Source organism: Drosophila busckii, chromosome X (genome assembly GCF_011750605.1).
Source record: "Drosophila busckii strain San Diego stock center, stock number 13000-0081.31 chromosome X, ASM1175060v1, whole genome shotgun sequence".
Taxonomy (NCBI): Eukaryota; Metazoa; Arthropoda; class Insecta; order Diptera; family Drosophilidae; genus Drosophila; species Drosophila busckii.
The window spans coordinates 19,306,694-19,332,804 of NC_046608.1; the positions used below are offsets into that span (position 1 = coordinate 19,306,694).

The 26,111-nt window shown below is 40.4% G+C and overlaps 2 protein-coding genes across 2 annotated transcripts; one reads left to right on the forward strand and one right to left on the reverse strand.

The window, feature by feature from the left end:
* Positions 1-4,473: 4,473 nt before the first annotated feature.
* LOC117134946 lies at positions 4,474-4,822 on the reverse strand. Its single transcript, XM_033294513.1, has one exon. The coding sequence runs from the start codon at positions 4,705-4,707 to the stop codon at positions 4,474-4,476; it is 234 nt and encodes a 77-aa protein (XP_033150404.1). The 5' UTR covers positions 4,708-4,822.
* An 11,835-nt stretch (positions 4,823-16,657) lies between these two features.
* Positions 16,658-18,321, forward strand: LOC108605781 (trypsin-1). The gene is made up of 3 exons (XM_017995583.2): positions 16,658-17,094; positions 17,155-17,422; positions 17,488-18,321. Exons 1-3 carry the CDS (start codon positions 16,706-16,708, stop codon positions 17,839-17,841), a joined length of 1,011 nt encoding a protein of 336 aa, XP_017851072.1. The 5' UTR covers positions 16,658-16,705; the 3' UTR covers positions 17,842-18,321.
* Positions 18,322-26,111: the final 7,790 nt, after the last annotated feature.

Below are 26,111 nucleotides of genomic sequence, written 5' to 3' on the forward strand. Positions count from 1 at the left end.
ACTAAAATATATATATATATATAATATTTAAAAAATTTATTTACATTTAATGTGCATTCAAATTTGTTTACACATGCACGCAAAATATTTACAAAATTTATTTGCATTCAAATTTGTTTACACTTGCATATTGCCAAAAATTAAAGCCCTAAGCTAAATGTTTAGTTGTTTTGTTGCTCATGTTTCATTAGTTTGTCACTTGACTTGTTCAAAATGCATGCGAAATAATTATCGAAATTAGTTACAAGCGCGTAAAATATTAGCGACTTACACTTTGCTTACTCATATAACAAATAATTCCTATAGCATACTTTGTTGGGCTTTGGTGTTGCTTTACGCAAAATAATTGCTGCTGGTTAATTGCCTGGAGTGTAAAAGTTTTGACCACAATACTGATTGCCATGTAAATAGAACTGGCACACAGCTGTTTCTACAGTTGTTGGGTCCACTCATTAGGGTTTCAACTTCTTAAAAGTAATTAAAACTGACCTCTGTGGACATTAATTTTTGCCAACTGGAACTAAAAATTGTGCATGTGTATTGCTGCTTTAACACACACACACACATGCATACATGTGACGCAGCAGCAAAGAGTTGAAAACTGTAAGCATTTTGGTTAACGAGACTTTTAATCTGTCCAAAGGTATTTAAAGTTGGCTAAGCCTCAACACTGACTGACATTTATGGTTTTGGAGTAAGTGTCAAAATGTTTGTTGACAACGATGGCCGTTGACCATTCATACGTCACCACCAACCAGCAACCAGCAGCAGCAGCAGTAGCAACAACATGAGTTGTAATTTATTTTGCCATGCCGAGAGTGTTGGTATTACAGCAATAACTTGCGGGAGGCCAATGGAAAGTCACAAAGGGCAACAAGCAACAACGGACAACGGACAACGGAGTGGAGCGACCGACCGGCCAGCCGGACCAGCTATGGTAAATTACATGCTCCTCAAATCGACCAAAATTTGCACCCACACGAATGTGCAAACAGACACGCTGTGGGACGGACGGACAGCTGGACGGACAGCTCTCCAGACAATCCAACATTGGGTTAGCTGATTTTGTTACTACTCTGTCGGCTGACAATGACAAGAAGAGCCACCCAAGAATGTTGAGCAGCCCCCCCCAAAATTTCAGCAATGTTGTGTCCTTGCCGTGTGTCTGCTCATGTGTGTGTTTGTGTGTGTGTGCGGCCGTATTACATCCCTTGTGCCAGAAATTTGTGGGCTTTTTTGGTAGCTAAGCATCCATGAGATTTAATTGACCAAGGGATCATAAACTTTTGCGCAACGATGCTGAAAACATTTGACCCTGATTTCATGACTCAGCAGCAGCAGCAGCAACGAGGCTCAGGCTGAGTAAGTAGATAGTGCTAAATACATTTAATGTGCGCCTAACTACACAGCTACAACTATATTAGTGCACTAAATTAACATATAACATATAACATATGTATGATAAATTGATTTTAGCGCTGCCATATCCGATTGAAAGTTCGCACCACGTAGCAGCTACAAATGTCTGTGGCACATTTGATGCGAGCAACTTTATCTCCCGAGTCTGTGTCTGCGTCTGTGTGAGCAGTCACATAATAAATAGGTATTAGTTTATTCAAAGGTTAATTTAAAACGTGTATGACGCGCAACTGTCCCCAAAGCTGAGTGCTGACTGCTCAGTGTGTGTGTGTGTGTGTGTGTGCGTGTCCTTGATGTATCACTTCCGGTGTCTGTTAACTTACGATATAAACACGCACCAGGCGAACCGAAAGCTGCTGCTGCTGCCGGCTTTGAGCCTGGCCAGCTGGCAAAAAACGACGCGCACCACCGCCGCCAATGGAAACCATTTGATGGCAACACGTCTTTCTGGTATTTTCACACGCTTGAGCATCACATTGGATTCAACATCACGTTTTAGTGTCCCCTCACACTCTGCTGCTGCATAGAGCGAGAGAGAAGCAGCATCATAGCCTAATATGCTTTTGTTGACTGGCCTGAATGGTTGGTTGGATGGCAACGTACCCAGCTAGCTAGTGAGTGACCCTACATCTCTCTCTGTGTGTACCTAAGTAGTTAAAATTCGTTGCCAACAACAACAACAACAACAACACAAACGTCATTTATACCCTTTATATAACCAACTGCTCATTTTCACTGTTGCCAGCCACACAGCGTCGAGAGTTAATAAAGCCAAATGTGCATGTCGAACACTTTAGAGTGTCGACTAAATTATCTTATTGCTAACTTCGCATACTGCCAAAAGTGTCAGTTGAAGTTAAAATTAGTTATATTTATTTGCATCGTTTGTTGCCTTTTAGCTAAGTAATAGTTGCAAATTTACTTCTTGGCTAATCATTCATCAAATGCAACATATGCTTATTTAAATTCGCATATGCAACAAAACTTGTGAAATGTAATTTCATTCGTTCAGTTAGAGCTTAAATTAAAAGCAAGTTACCTGTATTGGTTTTTATGCCATAAAAATCAATCGATTCTTAAATTTATTGCTGTGCTATGTTTTTATTAATGCTAAAAACAAAGCTGCTTTAGCACTTGATAATTTTCAACATTTTACGTATTTTTGAAATTTAACACTGCATTTTTTGAAAATATCAAAACTAATTAAAACTAACTAATTAAATTTTAATGCAGTTTTATTCAGCTGCTGCTTATGAGTCTAACAAGGCATAAAACACTGAAATCGGACGTCATTTCGATGTCTTGTTTGTTTACTATTTTATTCATAACTTTGGCAAATATCAAATACTCAAATATAATTTTTATACTCATTTTTATTATGCTTTCAACACCAACATAATAACGTATAAAACATTTGAATCGGATTTTTTTTGGATTCACACACAGCATATGTTTATTTAGTATCTCATAGTAATTAAGTTACTGAAATAATGTTGTTGATGTAACAATGTTGTTGTAGTTAAAACGACAACAACAAAAGATTTCGTTAAATCAACAACCAAAGGTTATGTTTGTACATCAATACCAAGAGTTGTGTAGCACATTAACAACCAAAGGATGTATTGTACATCAACAAACAATGCAGTTTTGTTTAGATTTATCTCAAGAGTCTAATGATCTATAATGATAAATCTGATATCGGACGTCTTTTCGCTGAATTATAGCTTATCAAAGCTTGATATTTCATAGAAAGTTGTCTTATTTGTTTACTACTTTGTTCATAACTTCGCCAAATAATTTTTATATCACACATATTTAGGCTCATTTTAATTGTGCTTTTTACGCCAACATAATGACGTATAAAACATTTGGATCGGATCTTTTTTAACTGAGTTATAGCTTCGCAAAGTTTGAAATTAAGCAACAAGTAGCTCTTCAGCATTAGTTTTATTACCATAACTTCTCGTAAAGAATTTTTACATTGATCAAACACAACAGCTTATGTTTACTTACAAACTTATTACAAAATCTCTTTAATTCGATTTCTTTTAGCTGATTGTGAGATATAGCCTCTCAAATTAGGCTCAATGCGTCGAGCAGAGTTATCTCAGCTGATGTTAAGCTCATACATCAATAGTCAAAGCAAAATCCACTCACGTACTCACTCATCATACGATCCACAGTGGAGCAGTCAGCGACGCTCTCTAAGCAACGAAACAGCAGCGCTCAGGTTGTGCTGCAACAGCAGCGCTGAGCGCCGCTCTCTGAGCAATGAAACGTCGACGCTTAAGTTTGCTGCAGCAGCAGCGCTAAGCGGCGCTCTCTAAGCAATGGAACGTCGATGCTCTCTTTCGGGCGCAGAGCAGCGATCGGGCGCGCTTACGAACGAAAGACGCGAGCAGCGAAGAGCAGCAATGCAGCGACGCTCGCATGCGTGGGAAGCTGAGGGAATAAGAACGCACGTAAGCCACTTGAGTCAGTTGTGCTTGGACCGTCGGCAATTAAACAAGCAGTGCGTGTGTGTAATAATAATAAATAAAAACAATGTGATTACTTACAAGCAATATATGGAGCTGCTTTAACCAAGTAAGTTAATAACAATTGTTATGAATGCTCTAACTAACAAATGGCAAGTGTTTAATGATTGTAAATATAACTTTCGCTATGTGTTTAAGCAATTTGCTCAAAATTTTCATTTACTTTTGCCTTTGCTATTTTCACTCAAAACTTTTACAACTAACAGTTTCTTGCATGAGCCTCTCTGAGTAGTTTTTAGTGTCTCTTATGCTAAGAGAGCTCAGCATTGACTCTCAAGCTGTGCGTTTTATCATATAACTGTTCGTAACTAATATTATTGCATATTTGCTTTTGTTTTCCTTAACCTTTGCTACAATTCAAAATATTTTGATGTGCATTGTCGACATTAAATAAATAAATATATAAAACTGCAAGCGCGTTTTTGATTAATGCTCAAATTACCTAAAAACAATTCGAAACAAATAAGAACACATTTTTGTTAAGTTTCTGTTTGTTTTATTTTGTTTTATATATAGCTCAATATACTAACTTAATGTTCACACAGACCTTGGGCAAAAAGTTATCGAAGCTGGACGTGACTTCGTTGGTGGCGACAATGAAGCAGGAGCTAGTCTTGGCGGACTGCTTGCCGAGCTGCACTGCTTTGAGGACACAGCTGGCTATGCAGCTGGATGATCTTGTCGACTTGCAGGAGTTAACAATGGCGAGCACATCATTCTTCTTCACACATTTGATGCAGGCGTTCAGCATCTCGGGGACCTACTTGACGATGCAGTTGACGGCGCGTAGCGACTTCAGAGCCTTCTTCAGCGCCTTGTACACGCAGCCAATGAAGCTGTAGCTCCCAAAATCCACATAGTCGTCATCCAGCTGCGTCTACAGCTGCTGCGACGCCAGCGTCAGGTTGTTGCTAAGCTCCTGCTTGCTGCTTAAATCAACCAAATGAGTAATTTTGTTTGCTGATCAAGCACTAGAGACAACTAACGCTCGAGCTAAGCAGACAGTTGCCCAAAAGCTGCACCAAGCGACTAAATTGAAGCATTAGCATTGGTACTAAACGTGAGTTTTTATAATATTACTTTAATCTATTATTTTGCTCATTGATCACAATTGATTAATTTCTTTTCTTACTTACAGATAACGCTACTTACATGAAGATATCTACATAGCTACTACAGTTGGATCTACATTCAGGAGCGTTCACGGAGACAAACGAGCTAAGGACTACAACATCGGCAATAATAACAACCATAGCTGCTCGTCCTGCTTGAAGAGATGCTGAATCAGTTTCTTTTACTTAAACAAATGCATTAATACATTCTTTATATTTGTATTATTTATGGCTTCACTTCAAAATTGCTATGTTAATAATAATATTTTGTTATTAATTGTGATAACAAAATTTATGTTTGCTAGTATATGCAATTCATTATTTTAATTGTAACGATGAGCTGCTAGGATTATTAACTCCTTGGCAACAAATAAACAATAATTTTAAAGGACCCGGCTTCTTCTTATTTTGTTGAGATACAGCCTTAAGCCCCTTTCAGTTTAGCCAGCAGGACTAAAAAGTGCTAAACTACATTCAAAATGACTTAGGCCTTGCTCTGCAAGTTCGTTGCTTAAGTCTTCTTTTGTTTACATTTTGCATGGCCAATTGTCATTGCAAACCTATCGTTGTTTAGCTCCTGCTCCTTCGTTATGCTACCAATACCAAAAGGACATGCATTTTCCTGCTCCGTGGCATAAAATTTATCGCTCTGCATGCCAGGATATCTAGGATTGCGCAAAACAATTTTTTGAAAAAATGCTGGTGGTGGGTCGCAAAAAGTGGCCCAAAAACACAAAATATCAATTTTCTAGGAAACTACAGGGACTACAAGGATGTCTTTTGGTGTCCATGTAGTGCTCCTGGAGAGCTTTCAGAATATACCACTCAAAGGACGAAAGTCCTTACAGGAGCCGAGAAGAAGAGCTATTTTCGTATACAGAAAATAGGCCATATCTCCCGAATCCTTGCCAGGATCAGGACGAAATTAGTGTCAAACGACCTATTTTTAAAAGGACTATCGTCCTGGGAAAGGACAACTGGATCGCCCTTGTAGTTTTCGAGATAAAGTGGAATTTTTGAGTTTTAAGCATATTTTGTGACCAAGGACTTGGAAAATTTCCACTCTTAAATTACAATAACAACACGTACACTAAATGCAGTGACTACAACAACACATGTGTCTCATATAGCAACTACTACGACAACTACAGCAACAACAACAACAACAACAACAACAACAGCAGCAGCAACAACAACAACAACAACTACTACTACAACAACCATCCAGGATATACAAGAAAAATTGCAGGGGGTAGGTGAAAAAATGTCCCGAAAAACACAAATCTGATTCTCTCCAAAACTGCAAGGACTCACACATATCCTTTGACAGGATGAATAGTCATTATTGGAGCTTCACGGCAAGCAACCAATAATTATTGGACTGCACGCGCAGCAACCATTGAATTATTAGAACTGCAACGCAGCAAACCATTGATTATTGGAATGCACGTCAGCAAACCATTGATTATTAGACTGCACGGCAGCAAACCATTGATTATTGGACTGCATGCAGCAAAACCATTGATTATTGGACTGCACGGCTGCAACCAATGATTTTGGAATGCGCGGCACAACCATTGATTATTGGACTGCACGGCAGCAACCAATTTGATTATTGGAATGCACGGCAGCAACAATTGATTATTGGAATAATACGGCAGCAAACCACTAATTATTGGACAACACGGCAGCAACCATTGATTTATGGATGCCACGCAGCAACCATGATAGTGGACTGCACGACAGCAACATTGAAATATTGGACTGCACGCCAGCAACCAATGATTATTGCAATGCGCGGCAAACCATTGATTATTGGACTGCACGGCAGCAACCAATGATTATTGGTCTGCACGCCAGCAACCGATTATTGGATATTGGAATGCGCGGCAAAACATTGAATTATTGGAATGCGCGGCAAACCAATGATTAGTGGACTGCACGGCAGCCAACAATTGATTATTGGACTGCACGCCAGCCATCCAATGATTTTTGGTCTGCACGGCAGCAACCATGAATTATTGGAATGCAGCAGCAACCACTTAATATTGGACAACCGGCAGCAACCAATTGATTATTGAATGCACGGCAGCAACCATTGATAAGTGGACTGCACGACAGCAACCATTGATTATTGGACTGCACGGCAGCAACATTTGATTATTGGGCTGCACGGCAGCCACCAATGATTATTGGACTGCACGCAGCAACCAATGATTATTGGTCTGCACGCCAGCAACCATTGATTATTGGAATGCGCGGCAAAACCATTGGATATTGGAATGCGCGACAAAAACCATTGATTATTGATGCGCGCAAAAACCATTGATTATTGAATGCGCGCAAAACCATTGATTATTTGACTGCCACGGCAGCAACCAATGATTATGGTCTGCAACGCCAGCAACATTGATTTATTGGAAATGCGCGCAAAACCATGATTATTGGAATGCGCGACAAAAAACCATTGATTATTGGAAGCGCGGCAAAACCATTGATTATTGGACTGCACGGCAGCCAAACAATGATTATTGGTCTGCACCGCAGCAACCATTGATTATTGGGAAGCGCGGCAAAACCATTGATTATTGGAATGCGCGCAAAAACCATTTTATTGGAATGCGCGGCAAACCATTGATTATTGGAAATGCGCGGCAAAAACCATGATTATTGAATGCCGCGGCAAAACAAATGGATTATTGGAAATGATTGATTATTGGTCTGCACGCCAGCACCCATTTTGATTATTGGAATGCGCGCAAAACCATGATTATTGAATGCGCGCAAACCATTGATATGGAATGCGGCGGCAAAACCATTGATTATTGGAAATCGCGCGGCAAAACAAATGATTATTGGAAATGATTGGATTTATGGTCTGCCACGCCAGCAACCATTTTATTATTGAATGCGCGGCAAACCATTGATTATTGGAATCCGCGGCAAAAACCATTGATTATTGGAATCGGCGGCAAAACATTGATTATGGAAATGCGCGGCAAAACCATTGATATTTGGAAGCGCGGACAAAACCATTGATTATTGGAATGCGCGGCAAAACCATTTGATTATTTGGAATGCGCGCAAAACAATGATTATTGAATGCGCGCAAAACCATTGATTATGGGTCTGCACGGCAGCAACCATTTGATTAATTGGTCTGCACGCCAGCCACCATTGATTATTGGAATGCGCGACAAAACCATTGATTATTGGAATGCGGGCCAAAACCATTGGATATTGGAATGCGGCGGCAAAACCATTGATTATTGTTCACGGCAGCAACCATTGATAATTGGTCTGCCACGCCAGCAACCATTGATTTTTGGAATGCGCGGCAAACCATTGGATTATTGAATGCGCGCAAAACCATTGATTATAGGGATGCACGCCAGCAACCATTGATTATTGGAATGCGCGCAAAAACCATTGATTATTGGAATGCGCGGCAAAACCATTGATTATTGGTCTGCACGCCAGCAAACCATTGATTATTGGAAATGCGCGGCAAAAACCATTGATTATTGGAATGCGCGGCAAAACTATTGATTATTGGCTGCACGCCAGCAACCATTGATTATTGGTTTCCACGTCCACAAACCATTGATTATTGGAATCGCCGCGGCAAAACCATTGATTATTGAATGCACGGCAGCAACCAATTGATGTTTGGTCTGCACGCAGAACCATTTGATATTGAATGGCGCAAACCATTGATATTGGAATGCGCGGCAAAACATTGATTATTGGACTGCACGGCGAACCAATGATGATTGGTCTGACGCCAGCAACCATTGATTATTGGATTGCGCGGCAAACATTGATTATTGGAATGCGCGCAAAACCCTTATATTGAATGCGCGGTCAAAAACCATTGATTATTGTCTGCACGCCAGCACCATGATTATATGGTCTGCAGCCAGACCATGTTATTGGAAGCGCGGCAAAACCATGATTATTGGGTAAGCGCGGCAAACCATGATTATTGGAATGGACGGCAAAACCATTGATTTATTGGAATGCGCGGCAACATTGATTATTGGAAATCGCGGCAAAACCATTGATTATTGGAAGGCGAGCAAAACAAATGATTATTGGAAGCGCGGCAGAACAATGATTATTGGAACTGCACGGCAAGCAACCAATGATATTGGATGCGCGGCAAAACCCATGATTATTGGTCTGCACGCAGCAACCATTTGATTATTGGTCTGACGCCAGACCATTGATTTATTGAATGCGCCGGCAAACCTTGATATTGGAATGCACGCCAGCAACCAATGATTATTGGTCTGCACGCCAGCAACCATTTATATTGATCTGCACGCCCAGAACATTTATTTATTGGTCTGCACGCAGCAAAACCATTGATAATTGGAATGCGCGGCAACCATTGATTATTGAATCACGGCAGCAACAATGATTATTGGAATGCGCGGCAAGAACCATTGATTATTGGAATGCGCGGCAAACCATTGATTATTGGAATGCGCGGAAAACCTTGATTATTGGAATACGCGGCAAACCCATTGATTATTGGAATGCACGGCAGCAACCAATGATTATTGGTCTGCACGCAAGCAACCATTGATTAATTGGAATGTTGCGGCAAAACCATTGATATTGAGTGCGCGGCAAAACCATGTGAATTATTGGACCTGCACGGCAGCAAAACCAATGATTATTGGTCTGCACGGCAGCAACCATGATTATTGGATGCGCGCAAAACCATTGATTATTGGAATGCGCGGCAAACCATTGATTATTGGAATGCGCGGAAACAACCATTGATTATTGGAATAACGGCAGCAACCAATGATTATTTGTCTGCACGCCAGCAACCATTTTATTGGATTGCGCGGCAAACCATTGATTATTGGAATTGCGCGGCAACCATTGATTTTGGAAATGCGCTCGGCAAAACCTTGATTATTGATGCGCGGGCAGAACTCAATGAATGTATTGGATCTGCACGCCAGGCAACCATTTATTATTTGGTCTGCACGCCAGCAACCATTGATTTATTGGAATGCGCGGCAAAACCATTTGATATGAGAATGCGCGGCAACCATTGATTATTGGAGAGCGCGGCAAAAAACCATTGATTATTGGTCTGCACGCCAGCAACCATTGATTATTGGTCTGCACGCCAGCAACCATTGATTATGGGATGCGCGGCAAAACATGATTATTGGAATGCGAGGCAAAACAAATGATTATTGGAATGCGCGGCAAACCAATTGATTATTGGTCTGCACGGCAGCAACCGTTGATTATTGGTCTGCACGCCAGCAACCATTGATATTGGAATGGGCGCGGCAAAACCATTTATTATGGAATGCGAGCAAAACAAAGGATTATGTTTGGAAGGTGCGCGGCTAAACCAATGGATGTATTTGAATGCGCGGCAAAACCATTGATTATTGGAATGCGCGCAAAACCATTGATTATTGGATGCGCGGTAAAACCATTGATTATTGATGCGCGGCAAACAGTTGATTATTGGTCTGCACGCCAGCAACAATTGATTATTGGAATGCGCGAGCACCAGTGATTATGGTGAATGCCGGGCCAAAACCATTGATTATATGGAATGCGCGGCAAAAAAATTGATTATTGGAATGCGCGGCAAAACCATTGATTATTGGAATGTCGCGGCAAAACCATATGATATTGGTCTGCACGCCAAACCAATTGTTATGGTCTGCAGCCAGGCAACCGATTGATTATTGGAATGCGCGGCAAACCATTGATTATTGGCACGGCAGCAACAAATGATTATTGGAATGCGCGGGCAAAACCAATGATTATTGGAATTGCGCGGCAAAACCATTGACTATTGGTCTGCACGCCAGCACCCATTATTTTTGGTCTGCACGCCAGCAACCATTGATATTGGAATGCGCGGCAAAAACCATGATTATTTGGAATGCGAGGCAAAACAAATGATTATTTGGAATGCGCGGTGGGCAAACATTGATTATTGAATGCGCGGCAAAACTATTGATTATTGGGCTGCACGCCAGCAACCATTGATATTGGTCTGCACCGCAGCAACCATTGATTATTGAATGCGCGGCAAAAACACATTTGATTATTGGAATGCGAGGCAAAACAATGATTATTGGAATGCGCGGCAAACCAATGATTATTGGAATGCGCGGCAAAACCATTGATTTATTGTCTGCACGCACAACCATTATTATGTCTGCACGCCGGAGCAACATGTTATTGGAATGCGCAGGAACATTGATTATTGAATTGGCGTCGCAAAAAATTGATTATTGGCTGCACGCCAGCAACCATGATTATTGGTCTGCACGGCAGCAACCATTGAATATTGGACCGCGGCAGCAAACATTGATTATTGGAATGCACGACAGCAACCATTGATTATTGGACGCCGCAACCAATTATTATTGATATGCGCGGCAAACCATTGATTATGGAAGGCGCGGCCAAAACCATTGATTATTTGGACTGATGTGATATCAACATTTATATGGTTCTGCACGCCAGCAACCAGTTGATTATTGGAATGCGCCGGCAAAAACCATTGATGTTGAATGCGCGGCAAAACCTATTATTGGAATCGCGGCAAAACCATTGATTATTGGTCTGCACGCCAGCAACCATTGCTTATTGGTCTGCACGCCAGCAACCATTTGATGATTGGAATGCGCGGCAAACCATTGATTTTGAATGGCGAAACGGCAAACAATGATTATTGGACATGGCGCAAACCATGTTTTGATCTGCCGCCAGACCATTGATTATTGGAATGCGCGCCAAACCATTGATTATTTGGGAATGCGAAGCAACCAATGATTATTGGAATTGCGCGGCAAAACCATTGATTATTTGGACTGCACGGCAGCATCCAATGATTATTGGAATGCGCTGCAAAAACCGATGATTTATTTGGTCTGCGCGGCAAAACCAATGATTATGGGTCTGCACGCCAGCAACCATTGATTATTGAATGCGCGGCTAAAACCACTTGATTATTGGGAATGCACGTGCGCAACCAATGATTATTTTGGTCGCACGCAGCACATTTATTATTTGGTCTGCTCGCCAGAACATTTATTATTGTCTGGCACGCCAGCACCATTTTTATTTGGAAACGCGCGGCAAAAACATTGATTATTGGAATGCACAGCCAGCAACCAATTGATTATTGGTGCTGCACGCCAGCAACCAGGTTGATTATATGGATATGGCGGCAAAACCTTATTATTGTGAAGGCCGGCCAAACATTATTTTATTGGAATGCGCTGCAGCAACCAATGATTATTGGTCTGCACGCCAGCAACCATTTATTATTGGGTCTGCCGCAGCAACCATTGATTATTGGAATGCGCGGAGAACCAATAGATATATTGGACCACGGCAGCAACCAATGATTTTTGGTCTGCACGGCAGCAACCATTGATTATTGGAATGCGCGGCAAAACCATTGATTATTGGAGAGGTATAATGAGCATTTTGTGTTTTTTGATCAATTTTTTCGACCTACCCCCTGCAAATTTTTCTGGTTTATCCTGGATGAGCTGTAATGTAATTGTAGTTGTTGTTGTAGTAGTAGTAGTAGTAGTAATAGCTGCTGCTACTGCTGCTGCTATTGATATTGTTGTTGTTATTGTTGCTGTAATTGTTGTTGTTGTTGTTGTTGTTCTTGTATTTGTTGTTGTTTTTGTTGTTGTTTTTGTTGTTGTATTTATTGTAGTTGTTGTTGTAGTTGTAAGTGTTGTTGTTGTTGTAGTAGTTGTTGTAATTGTTGTTGTAATTGTTGTTGTAATAGTTGTGGTTGTAGTTGTTATTGTTGTAGTTCTTGTTGTTGTAGTTTTTGTTGTTGTTGTAATTGTTGTTGTGGTTGTAGTTGTTGTTGTTGTTGTAATTGCTGTTGATGTTGTTGTTGTAATTGCTTAGCCAGCATAACGACAACCACAACAACAGCGGCAGATTCTAAAACAACAATAACAACAAAAGACAATAAATGACAACAAATGACAACAAGAGCAAATAACAACAACAACACGAATAGCAACAACAACAACAACTACTAAAACAGCAATAACTACAACTACTACAAGATTAAAAAAAAACAACAACAGCCACAACTTCAAAGGCAGCAACAACTACAAATACTACATACTACTAATAAATACAAATACTACATACTACAAATACTACAATACTACTAAACATTATAACAAGAAGGGCAGCAACAATATTACAACAACTAAATTGCAATAACTAAGCTACAACAAAAGAGCAACCAGTATACCTACAATTTCGACTGACTATAACTTCGAACTACTACTACTAAGTAACTAAGATCCTAAGAGCAAAATCTAAGTAAGGATATTTGGCCATACATAAATTCTAAAAAAAGGTACTTGCTTGTTTTCTTAATAAAGATAAAGAACTAAATAAAAATAATATTTTTAATTTGTTTTATTACAATCTGAGCATAAACACATGCATATATGTATATGTGTGTGTGTGTGTGTGTATGAAAAGATAACACAAATTTGTCAATGGAGCGTGAGGAGAAAATGAAAATGTCAAGAGCTAATAAGATAAGCGACAAGCCGCAGTGCAACTAAAGTAATTTGTGCGCTCTTTGCAAAGCAGAGAAAGAGACAGAGACGGAGACAGAGACAAAAGTTAAGTTTAGCCGACAGCAAATCCAAACTCAATCAGGCATGTAGGAAGGAGTCTAAGGACAAGTGCAGAGAGCAGAGAGTCGCTCGACGGGAAAATGGTAAAAATGTAATTACAGCCACAAAGATGAGACTCGTTATGGTAGAGAGTCGTAGAGACTCGTAAATGGGCAAACAGGCCACGTGAAGTGAGCAATAATGTAATAACTGCAATGCCATATAAAATAATTAATTTTATGACAATTAAAGTTGTTAAGTAGATAGCCCAAGCAGCCATAAAATAGTCAATTTAGTTAGTTATGGTGTGGTGAGGCTAGCAATGTTTACAAGTAATTGAAATTTTGATAAACCAAACAGCCAGACAATAAGCCAAGTCACTTGATCTTGGCCTGCATAAGCAAAGAGGGAGCAAGTCAGGGCACACACACAGGGCAAATCCCGCGGGACAAATAATTTCAATTTTTTTTGCCCATTCACGTTGCATGCCGCAAGGGGCATGGGGCATGGGGCACGGCGCAAAGCTCACAGCACGAGCGCAACAATCTGTGAAAGCTTAAGCAGTGTTTATGCCTGCTAAATGCGAATCAGACACAGGTTGGCTGGGTATTATGCTTATTGTGCTTTGATAGCCTCGTTTCAACTGGTTGCTATATAAATTTCCTGCTTGCGCTTGATAGAATGCCAGTGGGAGCGGCAGGACGGCACGGACGGATACGTTGAATAGGCTGCGGGCAATTAACACTCCACCTGAGCTGAACTGAAGTGGGCTGGGGCTGGGCTGGGGCTGGACTGGGCTTATGGCTCTTTAACATTCGACAATCATGAGTGACACTCTTCAAAGCGACATACATATGCCCCATACTATATATATATATATGGTGCTATATGCGTATCTGCATACAGTCTCTGTCTCTGTTGCTATCGCTGTCTCTGTCTCGGCTCGGCTTAAACCATTGAGGCTGATGGCTTATGAATAGTTAATGACTCGCACACAAAGCTGTCATGTCTTGAGCGACACCCACACACACACACACACACACACATATTGTGCAACTGCATTTAGCTTAAGTTCATGACTGCTTTTGTTTATCGACTGGACCTGGCTGGCCGCAGTAATTGCAGGTAGGCAACTGTAGCTCGTTGCTCCTTTGCTACGTTGCCAGGCTAAAATTCTAGCTCGGCTGCTGTTTAAGAACAATTTAGTGCAGCCTTCTTTGTTCATTGAAAGCGAGAGCAGCAAGCAGCAAGCAGCCAGCAGCTCGAACAGCAGCAGGTGCAATCATAAACATTAACAATGCAGCCACAGCCACAGCCACCAGGCCCTAGGAGCTGTAAAATTTTGCACTGCAGTTTATGCAAAGTTGCTGATAGCAATTTGCAAATTTAATGGCGTGAACAAATTCAATCAATGTATGCAAACAATGACACTAACTTGCCTCCAGTTAGGCAGCCAAGCCAAGCAGCAGCCACACACATGCATAGGCTGCCCAACGTGCAACAATTTGCAGCAGTTAACGGCCAAGGACTAAAGTCTGGCAGCTGCATTTTAGTTAAAACTGCAAAACGGCAACAATAATCAATGCACTGCTGCTGCCCATCGTCGTCGTCGTCTGTTGTCGATAACGTAAATGTCTGCTGATTTTTGCTATCTGAAGACAGCCACGCTGCCCACTCGCCCACTCGCCCACTCGCCCACTCGATTCTCAGTGCTCGGTGTCTAAACTGTGTTTGTGTTTTAGATAATCGCACGTGCATAACAAAAAGCTGCTCAGACGGCTGGGAAAGTTTACAGCTGTGTATGTGTGTGTAACAATGCTTAACGCATTTAATGCCATCATTAAATTGTTTACAAAGCTGCACATTGATTGACTGACACTTGACTTTAAATTGTATTTATGACCTGCACTTTAGTTTCACTTTAAATGCTGCAAGGCTATCAGTGTCTTCACCTGCTCCTTCGTCTTGTGCTGCGTGCCCAGAAAAAAAATGAAGAAAATCCCTTATAAGTTATTACAAAAAACAGGCTGCAAATTAACGATAACGTCGCTGTCGACATCACACACACACACAGACAGAAACACACATGCATACGCATATACAGTGGTTGAAAAAAATACGCACACGTAAAATACTCTCAGCCGAATATGCCTCGAGTCCTTTGTATGCCAACTGCTTACATTGGCCCGTTGAGAACTTAACAAAAGCTGCTGGGCTAGCTGCCATTCAAGTTGGAACATGCTGAAATGATTTAGTTCTTAATATATAAATATTGTGTATAAATAAATAAACTTGCTTGCAGTTTTTTAGAAGTAATGTTGCATAACAAATTAAGTATACGCAAAGAGTGCGGCAGCAAAAGTTTGTTAGTCATAAATATAATAAAAATAATCAAATTCATTTTGAATATTAAAGTTCAGTTGGTAACTAATTTCTTAATTAAATGTTGTCATAGCTTAGACGAAACTATTTTTGAATATATTAATAACAAAAGAACATATTTATTGTAAAGCGCATTAGTCATTTGCTTAACGCAATTATTTTCGCTAAGTTACAGCTTTGTTTTTCAAACAAAAATTATTGTAGCTGTTTTATAAATTAATACATATTTATATATATGTTATAGTATGCAAACATTTATTTTATTTTTTACACTCAAGTCTTAATTTCAATTTGTGCATTTTATGTTAATTGCAGTATTCATTTCAAACTGTTAAAATTTGCTTTTAACAATTGGCTTGCATACAAATTTTTTTGTTTGTGCAGCAGTTTGCATTTCAAAAACAATATAATTAAATGAAATGTTTTAAGAGCTAATCACTTGTAATTTAATACGCATCTGCACATAGAAATGAATAATTGATTTGAATTGCAATTTATAATAAATTAAATAATAACAATATTGAAACTGAAACGCTGAACATTTGCTTTAGTTTTCAGATAGTAATAGCAATAAAAAATAGCAAACAAAATGTACACATCAAAATTAATTGTTTACATGCTGTGTATACTGAGTAGCGGCGTGGCCACCAGTGAGATGCTGATGAGCCAGCACAGTGGTGTCGTGGTTAGAAGAAAAGCGAGCAGCGTTGAGCTGCGGAACAGCAGCAGCAGCTCAACCAAAGCGACGACGGCGGCTGTGTTGCTGGTGGTGGAGGAGGAGGAGGAGGAGGATGATGAGAATTTTCACTTTTTGGTAACCGGTGGCTATCGACCCGAGGATTACAATGCGCTGGCCAAGTATGTGGTCTCCATACGCATTGATAGTCCAACGACCTTCCGTGGGGATAATCATCGTTGCGGTGGCTGTTTAATTACAAAGGACGTTGTTTTGACTGCCGCACATTGTTTGCATGACCGGTGCTGTTGCCTTTTTTGTTGTTGTCGCTCTGTCGAGATATAAATCAATGCGCTTTGCAGCTCCTCGAAGCTCAAGCCCAGGCGGGTTAAGGTGGTCGCCGGCTCGCCGCGCCGCTTGGCGTCAGCAAGAGAAGGTCAAGAACTGGTAGCCTCGAAGATTATACCGCATCCGCAATACTCCAAAGCGACGATGGCGAATGATATTGGGCTGATCAGGCTGGCGCATGAGTTTACAATCGATAGCAAAGTGGGCCTCATACCCAGAATGGATCGGAGTCCATCGCCGGGACTGGCCTGCACTGTAGTAGGTTGGGGCTCTGTTATTCAGGTAGACTGCATATAGTATAACGATATATATATATATATATATACTTATCTGCATTGCATTGCAAGTATGGCCCGCTGCCCGATGAGCTGATCAATGCTAATCTCACGGTGCTCTCGGATCACACCTGCATGAACATCGATGATGGCTACCGGCCCGGCATGATTTGCGCCAACAATCCGGATGACTTTGAGGTCGACTCCTGCCAGGGCGACTCCGGTGGCCCCATGTTCTGCAACGATAAGGTCGTGGGCGTCGTTTCGTGGGGTCAGGGCTGTGGCACGCCCAACTCCGCGGGCTTCTACAGCGACGTGTATTATTTTAAAAGCTTCATCGACGCAAATGTGGCAAGTGCACAGCTAATGCCGCGGCTCCAACTGCTGCTGCCACTGCTGTATCTGTTGGCCAAATATCTTTGCTAGAGCAATGGCCTAATGTCCAAAAGTGCAACAAGTACGGCTCGCTCTGTGTGTTTCTCTGTATGTGTGTGTGTGTGTGTGTGTGTGTGTGGCATGCGGCGTGTGGCATGCGGCTTTCATGCTGCAACTGATAAACCAAAATTAAGTGAAGCCTACACACATTTACTCGCTCCATTGTGCATCTGTTACATATGTTGCGTTTTCGCTTCGCACGATTTATCGTTACCTGGTTACTGTTTGTGACAGCAATTATCACATGCCAACACACACACCAATACACACGTACACACACACACACACACGCGTGCGTACTCAGTCAACATTATCCTTTGGCAAGGGCCAAGCCACCGCATGTGCATGTCGCTGAGTCGCGCTGAAAAAAAACAAACAAATGGCAAAAACTATGTCAAAAATTAAAATCATAATGCTTTAATGTTTTCACTTGACTTTACAACTCGCGCACAGTGGGTCAAGCAAGCTAAGCATTGAACTTAAATAATATGCATATTATTTAATTAAGCTCTGCTGCTATTGCTTGCAAAATAAAATTAGTTTTTCATATAATTATTCTGGCAACGCACTCACTCCACTTGTTGTTTACTCGTCAGCAGCCAAAACGAAACTGACCTACGCGCTATCATGACCGCCATTTACTTTGATCGGAACGCGGCAACAGAAGCTGAGAGCGCAAGCAACTCAGAGAGCTTAAGCGCTTCTGCTGCAACTGAGTGAGTTGCGTCGCTGCTTAGAGAGCGCTCTAATGCGCGCGCATTTCACGATGCACAGTTTGATCTAAGCGCAAAAATAAAAGATGAGAGCGCAAGCAGCACAGAGAGCTTAAGTGACAGCAGCGCTGTTTATCGTTCAGCGCTGCTGCAACTTCTCGCTGAGAAAGCGCGCATCGTACGACGCAATTGCAAGCCCATGCTCTTAGGTCCTTTTTAAATTTGCGACAACTGTCAATATTGAATGTATATTAATTTATAAATATGTAATAATTTATGCTCAAACCATGGGGTTAGTTGCACATAATATTAATATTTTGGCGCGCACTCACTTAACTTGCTTGCTTACTCGTCAACAGTCCAAACGAAACTGACCTACGTGCTGTCTTGCCCGCCAGCCTCACACACTTTGATCTAAGCACAAGAACTGAAGCTAAGAGCGCAAACAGCTCAAAGACCTTAGCGCTGCTGCTACGACTGAAAGAGATGCGTCGCTGCTATGTTGCTTAGAGAGGCTCTTTTGATCTAAGTACAAGAACGAAAGCTAAGAGCGCAAGCAGCTCAGGGAGCGTGAGCAGCAGTCGATGCTTGCTTGCCAGCGAGAGAGCAGCGCATCTGTGACTGAGCTAGAGGCGTCGCTGCATTGTTGCTTAGAGAGTCCTCTGACGCATAGCGAGAGAGCAGCGCTGCTTTCTATCGTATGCGCTCTCGATCGCTCTGAGCTGCTGCGACTGCGAAAGAGTTGCGGCGCTGCTTTGTTGCTTAAAGAGCGCGCATTTTGCGCACGTTTTGCTTTGACTGCAGCTAGAAATTGAGCATGAGAGACTGAGTAGACTGCCGAAGCTTAGACCATAATGCAATAATATAAAGTAGCGGATTGTGCTCTTGGCTACCCTATGCTTCTTCTTCTTCATTTTTGCTGCTTGCTTGCTCTCGCTCTTTCATGGCTTAGCAGAAAAAATTGTTTGATTTGCATATTGTATTTTACTCAATAAATTATTTGGTAATTTGATTTATAATCGTTAAATATTAGATGTGCACATAGTCAAGATTGCACTACTATAGTATTAGTTTATTTTATGAAATATTATTTAACACTTGCAAGCTTTGATTTGTTGTATTGAAGCCCTGGGCTAAGGCTAGTTGAGCTCTTTAAAAAAGACGTTGTAAAACTCTGAGCGGAAACATGTTGATTGAATATGTGGAATCCAATTAGTAACCACATACGCAGACTTGACTAAGCACACACACAGACACACACACACACATACACAAGTCAAAATCACAAATACAATTAGGAAACACAACAATAACAAGCACTGAAAGGTTTTGCTTTATTTTGTCGCAATACAAGTCACGCACACACACCAACACACATACAGGCACACTCTGGGTGTAAAAACTGAGGGAATTGGAGACCAGAAGACGAGCTTTGCTTGTGAATGTGAATGCGAATTGAAATGGGAATGGATGTTCCAGCAGCATGTAATTTTCTTGTAGCAAACTGAAGAAGGACATTCACACAGCCAATCGCTCACGTACACGAGGAGCGAGGACACGGGCACGGCCATGGCCACGGAGCGAGAGAGTGAGTGAGAGTGTGAGCGACACGTAAACAGGCAAACAATCAGTTTGTTATTACACATACGCACTGTCTGCTGTGTTCAAGTGTTCATAATGAATTTAATCGCGTATGTTTATTGCTCACTTTTCAATGGGTGGGGCGGGGGGTGGTGGTTTGGGGTGCTGTGGGTCGCTTGTTTGCACGCTCGTCTACAAATAGACATACCTACGACTACAACTAATACACACAAGTCAAATTTACGGACACACACGCACACGCTCAACTTTTGACAGCCGTACGTACGTGTGGGTGTGTGGGTGTGAGCACAGTGAGCGAAAAGCTAAGAAATATTTAAAGTAAAGTTAAAGTAAGCAAACAGCAGCTAGTATTAAAATTGGAATAAAATAAAATAATGCAGCAATATAACATTAATAAATTACCAGTCTGCATAAACGTTAAACTAAAATAAAACATACTTAGTAGTCTGGCAATGGCTAACAATTGTTAACTTTGCACTAGTTGTTGCTTAGAAACAATTTCTAAATATAAACAACATTAAAGCAAACACACTTTTGAATATTAATATATATATAAATGTATACCAATTGCTACCTTTGCACTAGTTGAATAAAAGAAAAGCAAAAATGTGCTGCAAGAAATATTTTAGCAATTGCAACATTAAGCTAAAAACATTTAAATTAATAAAAGGCAAGCAAACTTTTACACAACTTGTGCTTTAATAAAAGCTGCAGATATATTTTAGCTACGATCTGCAATTAAAGCTGCCACCAATTGCCACCTTTGCACTAGTTGGTTAAACAGCAATTAAACAATTTAAAACTAAACAATTTTCAATGTTTCCAACTATATATAGCTATAACTATTATTTTATATATTTTATGTGACTTTAAAGTGTTTTTTTACAGTGTACTCACAAATACTGCTAGGTAGGAGCTTTGAAAGGAGCTGTCTTCATTCACCGCTGCTGCTGCTGCTGTTGCTGCTGCTGTTGGTTGCCGGCAACGCCAAAGCCAAGAGATACTTTATCATTTTGCCACACTTGTTGTGTTTACCAAGGCACGCTCGACAGTGTTCCTTTTGCATATTGATTTATCATTGCCGCTTGACGCTGCCGTTTTGTCACTGTTGTTTCTGATACGACGACATTGCCACATGGCACATGCCCCAAGCAGCTGCCGCTGCTGCCGCTGCTGCTGCTGAAAGTAAATTGTATGAATATATTAGACACATGTTGGGGGCCTGAAATTGCATTTGACGCAAAGTAATTGCAGTTCAGCGCTTGATTGTGTTCAATCAAATTGAGTCAACGAATTTGTCAATGCATATTTTTAATATAATTTCGAATTAATTGCATTGCAATCTAAGTAGCAACAAAGCTGTTGCATATAAAAGGTTTAACCTTTTGCCTGGCTGTCAAACTGTCAGCCTAGCGAACATTTCCGTTGTCCCTGGGCTAAGCCTTCAACTTTAACACATCATGAAGCAACAGTAGAGCGAGAGAGAGAGCGAGAGAGAATAAAAGAGCGTGGGGTTGGGCTTGCCGACCAAACAAAAATCGCTATCAATTTGCGTTTGTAAATACATTTTAATGGCATTGCAAAGTAAAACAGACTCGATTTCGGGCAGCAGCAGCAACAGCGAATGAGTGGAGCCCCCCACACGCCCCCGCACTTACCCGCTCAGCTGCACCGCCAGGCAAATTCCAGAGCACCAACAGAGTTTTTCAGTCATGTTTCTGTTTCCCGTATTCAATTTGAAAATTTCAACGTGGTTGCTGCTGCGCTTGCTTCACATGTGTGTGTATACGTATGTGTGTATACGTATGTGTGTATCCGTATGTGTGTATCCGTATGTGTGTGTATAAATATATAGTAGCTTCTCGATACAGCTGAGGCTGTTGCGTTGCACTTGGGTTGAGTGACACCGGAAATTCAAACTACTTCCTGTTTGCCTCTGGTGTACTCGTTAGCCGCGTTTCATTTGATCTCGGGTTTGGTTTGACCTGATGGATAGCTTGGGCGCCGATTTGATTTGTTTTCATTGTAACGAGCCTTTTATTAGCCTCTCCACGCCTAGCTGACTGCCTGGCCACCCAAATTCAGGCTCTAACGACAGCGTGGAATGTGCGGCAAGCACGCTTGTTATTGCCCTTATTGTTGCTGCTGCTACGTCGTTGTGGCGTTGTTCGTTAAATGCAAACACTAAAAAGGGTTTTCAAAAAAAAACACACACACACACAACAGCAACAGCAACAGCAACAGCAACAGCAGCAACAGCAGCAGCAACAACAACAGCAATCATCGCCAAACAGCAACAGTAAGCTACACACACCAACCAGTTGGCCAACAACAACAACAACAACAACAACAATAGCATCACTCACTCACGCCCGCTTTGCCCTCAACCCCCCTCTACACAGCGTGCCACGTTGTAGCCGCCAGAGGCTAGAGAGCAGACGGCGTGGCGACCCAACGAAATAGCCATGGGCAGCAATGCGACAGTAACGTCACGATGACGATGACGCTGGCTACCGCCAACGCCAACGCCAACGCCAACGCCAGCGCCAAAAGCAACCCGTTTTCGATTCTCTTTGCGCCGAGCAGCCAGCAAAGACAGCAGCGGTCATATACATAGAGCAGCAGTTAGCAGTTGGCGCTTGGATTAATTCTACATAAAGTTTCAGCGACGTCAGCCAGTCTGCAATTAATTTTAACTTAAGCATAGCATGAAATTTAACTTTAAGCTTAATAATAGTTACTTATGTTAGTCAAAAAAGTTCTCGAAAGTTTATGCACAAGCTTAATATTACATTAGTTTGTATATCAGCGCATTCATTTAATATATTTGCAAATATTTTAAGCTTTGTTTGTTAATAAATATGTAAAACTAAAGTAAAAGTTAAACATATAGAATATTTAAAATAACTATTTATAAAGTACATTTTAATTTAGAATTATAGCGAAATAAATTGTTTAAAATTTAAGGCTTGTATAATTTTTATTTTTATTTATATAACTGTTGGCTTAAAGTTAAAACTTAAGCTTTAGGGGAAGCAGCTTTAGCTACTGGGGCTTTCGGCTGGGAATGTGAAGATTTAACTAGTGTTGGGTGATTCTACTTATTTACATATTTAAATATTTACATTTTGGCATATTTACATTTTAACTTAACATACGTTTCCATTTATTTCTGTTAATGTGCTTGTCATTCGTTGATATTATAAGCTTAAAGTAATTTAATTGCAACACAGTCAAATAAAATAATGATTTATTTAAAACTAAAAATAGTTTTTAGCCTATGGCAACAAGCAGTAAACAATAATAGCAATAAACAATGCTGCAACACAATTTGTATTTATTTATAAATAAAACAATAGCAAATAGCAAATGCTTTGCATTATAAAAAACAAAGCTGCAGCTGCTGAATTGAAGTTAACCTAAGCAAGCGACAGGCGCTGTACAATTTTTTAATTGCCAGACATTGTGCGTGTAACTGTGTGTGTGTGTGTGCTTGTGTGTGTTATTGTCAGTCTGTAGCAAAGCGATTTGCATACAAATTTGGCACGAAGTGTAAATATTTAAGCAGATACAAAGTGTGAGTATTAAATTTTTGATACTAATTAATTATGCATGTGTAAATTTCACTATGAAAATCATTATAACGCCATATTTTGGCTTACCATTTGTATGGCACAGCCAAACAGCCAAACAACCAAAATATACACACGCATATTCAGGCACACACACACACACACGCACACACTTGCATATGTACATACATAATTACAGAGGGAACAGCTTCGACAATTCAAAATCAAAAAGTACACAAATAAATCAGTATAAGTTAAACTAACACTAGCGCCAAAAATCGATTATGTGTGTGTGTGTGTGTGTTGGACTATGGAAAATAGAAAATCACAAATACGTTGATGAAAACCAAAAAAAAAAAAAACAAGTTTAGTGTAGCTTATTTGCATTTTGCATTTACGCGTACATATAATTTGATAATCTGCACAGTTTTGCCAATTAGATAATGGAACTACACACACACATACGCGCATAGTTAATATTTAGTAGTAGCGCGCGCGCGTAAGTATGCTACGCTTTTGTTTTGCAAGCTGCTTATTTGTTTAGCCAAGATTAATTGGCTGCTGCTGCAATCAGCACTTGGCTCTTATAAAAATTTCAGTGTAAGCGTCGCCGCCACACAGCTTTAAAGCTTATTAGACTTGGCTGAGAATAAAATATGCCCAAGCCCAAGCCCAAGGACAATGCGTGCAGCCAACAATGAACGCCACGACGAGCAAACTGCACACTGCAGCTGAAACGACAAATAAGCGGCAAATATTTTAATGCAACTACTTGCACAAATGCTTATTAAATAAAGTTAAGCGCATTGGCGCAATGTCAAGCACAGCAATGAAGAATTAAGGCTAATGCAAGTCGCTTATAACACAACGCTATGTTAGTTCATACCATAAGCGAGCTGTCTGCAGCTTTAGTAGCAGCAGCTACTAAGCTTAAATAGCAATTGTTAGGCTTTTACAAAAGCGTGAAGTTGCTATAAATACAAAAAGTTAAGCAGTCAATGCGCTGTATACAATTTAAATAATTAATATCTCCATGTTAGCATGCACTCATATTAAATTTAATATAAATTAGCACAAAATTTAATAACCATTTCATACTTCGTCTACTTTTAATTAATCTCCCATCGTTAGCTAAGCGCCGTATTATGTTACGCGTTCTGTTTATAATTAAATTAGTTAAAGGGGAAATTGACTTCTCATACTTGTTGAGTCAACTTAATTTCTCAGTTACTTTTTGTTGCTTTATCAATTAACGTTTATTTATTGCATGAACCCCTTCGAGTAGCCTGTGCTGATTACAACAAACTTTAAGCCTCTGATTGTATTACTTAAAGATCTATTTTAACTATTAATAATTAACACTAACTGCAAGATTTATTTTAATTCTTTTAACTACCCCACACCTGATTGGGTTTTTGCCCAATCCTTGCAACGTATGTTGGGTCTGTTTAACACTCCCAATCTATAAGTTTATCAAATCTAAAAACATAAACATAATTTTAAATAATTTTTTAATTTAATTTTAAGTATTTTTTGTAATCCTTTTCGATAAATAAATATTTATTACGACGCTCAATTGCTTTTAATATTGCACTAAATTTAAAGCTAAATCTTAAGCTTAAGTTTTACTTACAAAGAGTTGCAACTGCTTGTGCACCACTGTGCACTGTGGCAAACGAAAGTGTCGAGTGGGGTGTATAATCTATGGTCCAGACTAACAGCAGCGCTGCAAGTATTTGTATTAGCTAGTCGTTGTCCTTCTTCTTGTTGTTGTTGTAAATTCCATTTACCATTGAATATGAGCAGTCTTTGGCGGCTGCTTTAAAAACCGAAGGAATTTGTTTGCTTGGCTACAATCTGTTGCAAGTTGGCAGCTGAGGCAATAAATATTGTTAGCAGCGTTAATATTACAGGCGAGCAGTTGAGCAGACGGAGCGGGCAGTGAGCCAAGCAATTGAACCATTAATATGCCATGGCGCTTTTATTTTTCGCTCGATCTAGATAGCAAAATTGAAAATGCCTGCCAACAGCTTTTAGCGATTGCAACTTGCAAAACGTTTCATCCAATTAGTGAAGTGTTGTTTTATTGTTAATTGCTTGAGCTCGTTTCTCGTTTTAGTTTTAGTTCATGCAAATCTGCGCACGAAACGTGGCGACAACCAGCCAGCCAGCCCGCCCGCCCCCCTCTCTCACTCTCTGCGCTGAGAATAGCCAATGAGTTGTAATTAACTTTATCCGAAAATCTTTGCCGCAGCAGCTTTTCAACTTGTGTGCCAGTCGACAAAGTCCATCTAAGTGCTTGTGGCCACTTTCCATGACGGCGTTTTTATTAAGTTAAGCAGCTGAAACTGTGTAAAGATGCTTTAATTTATTA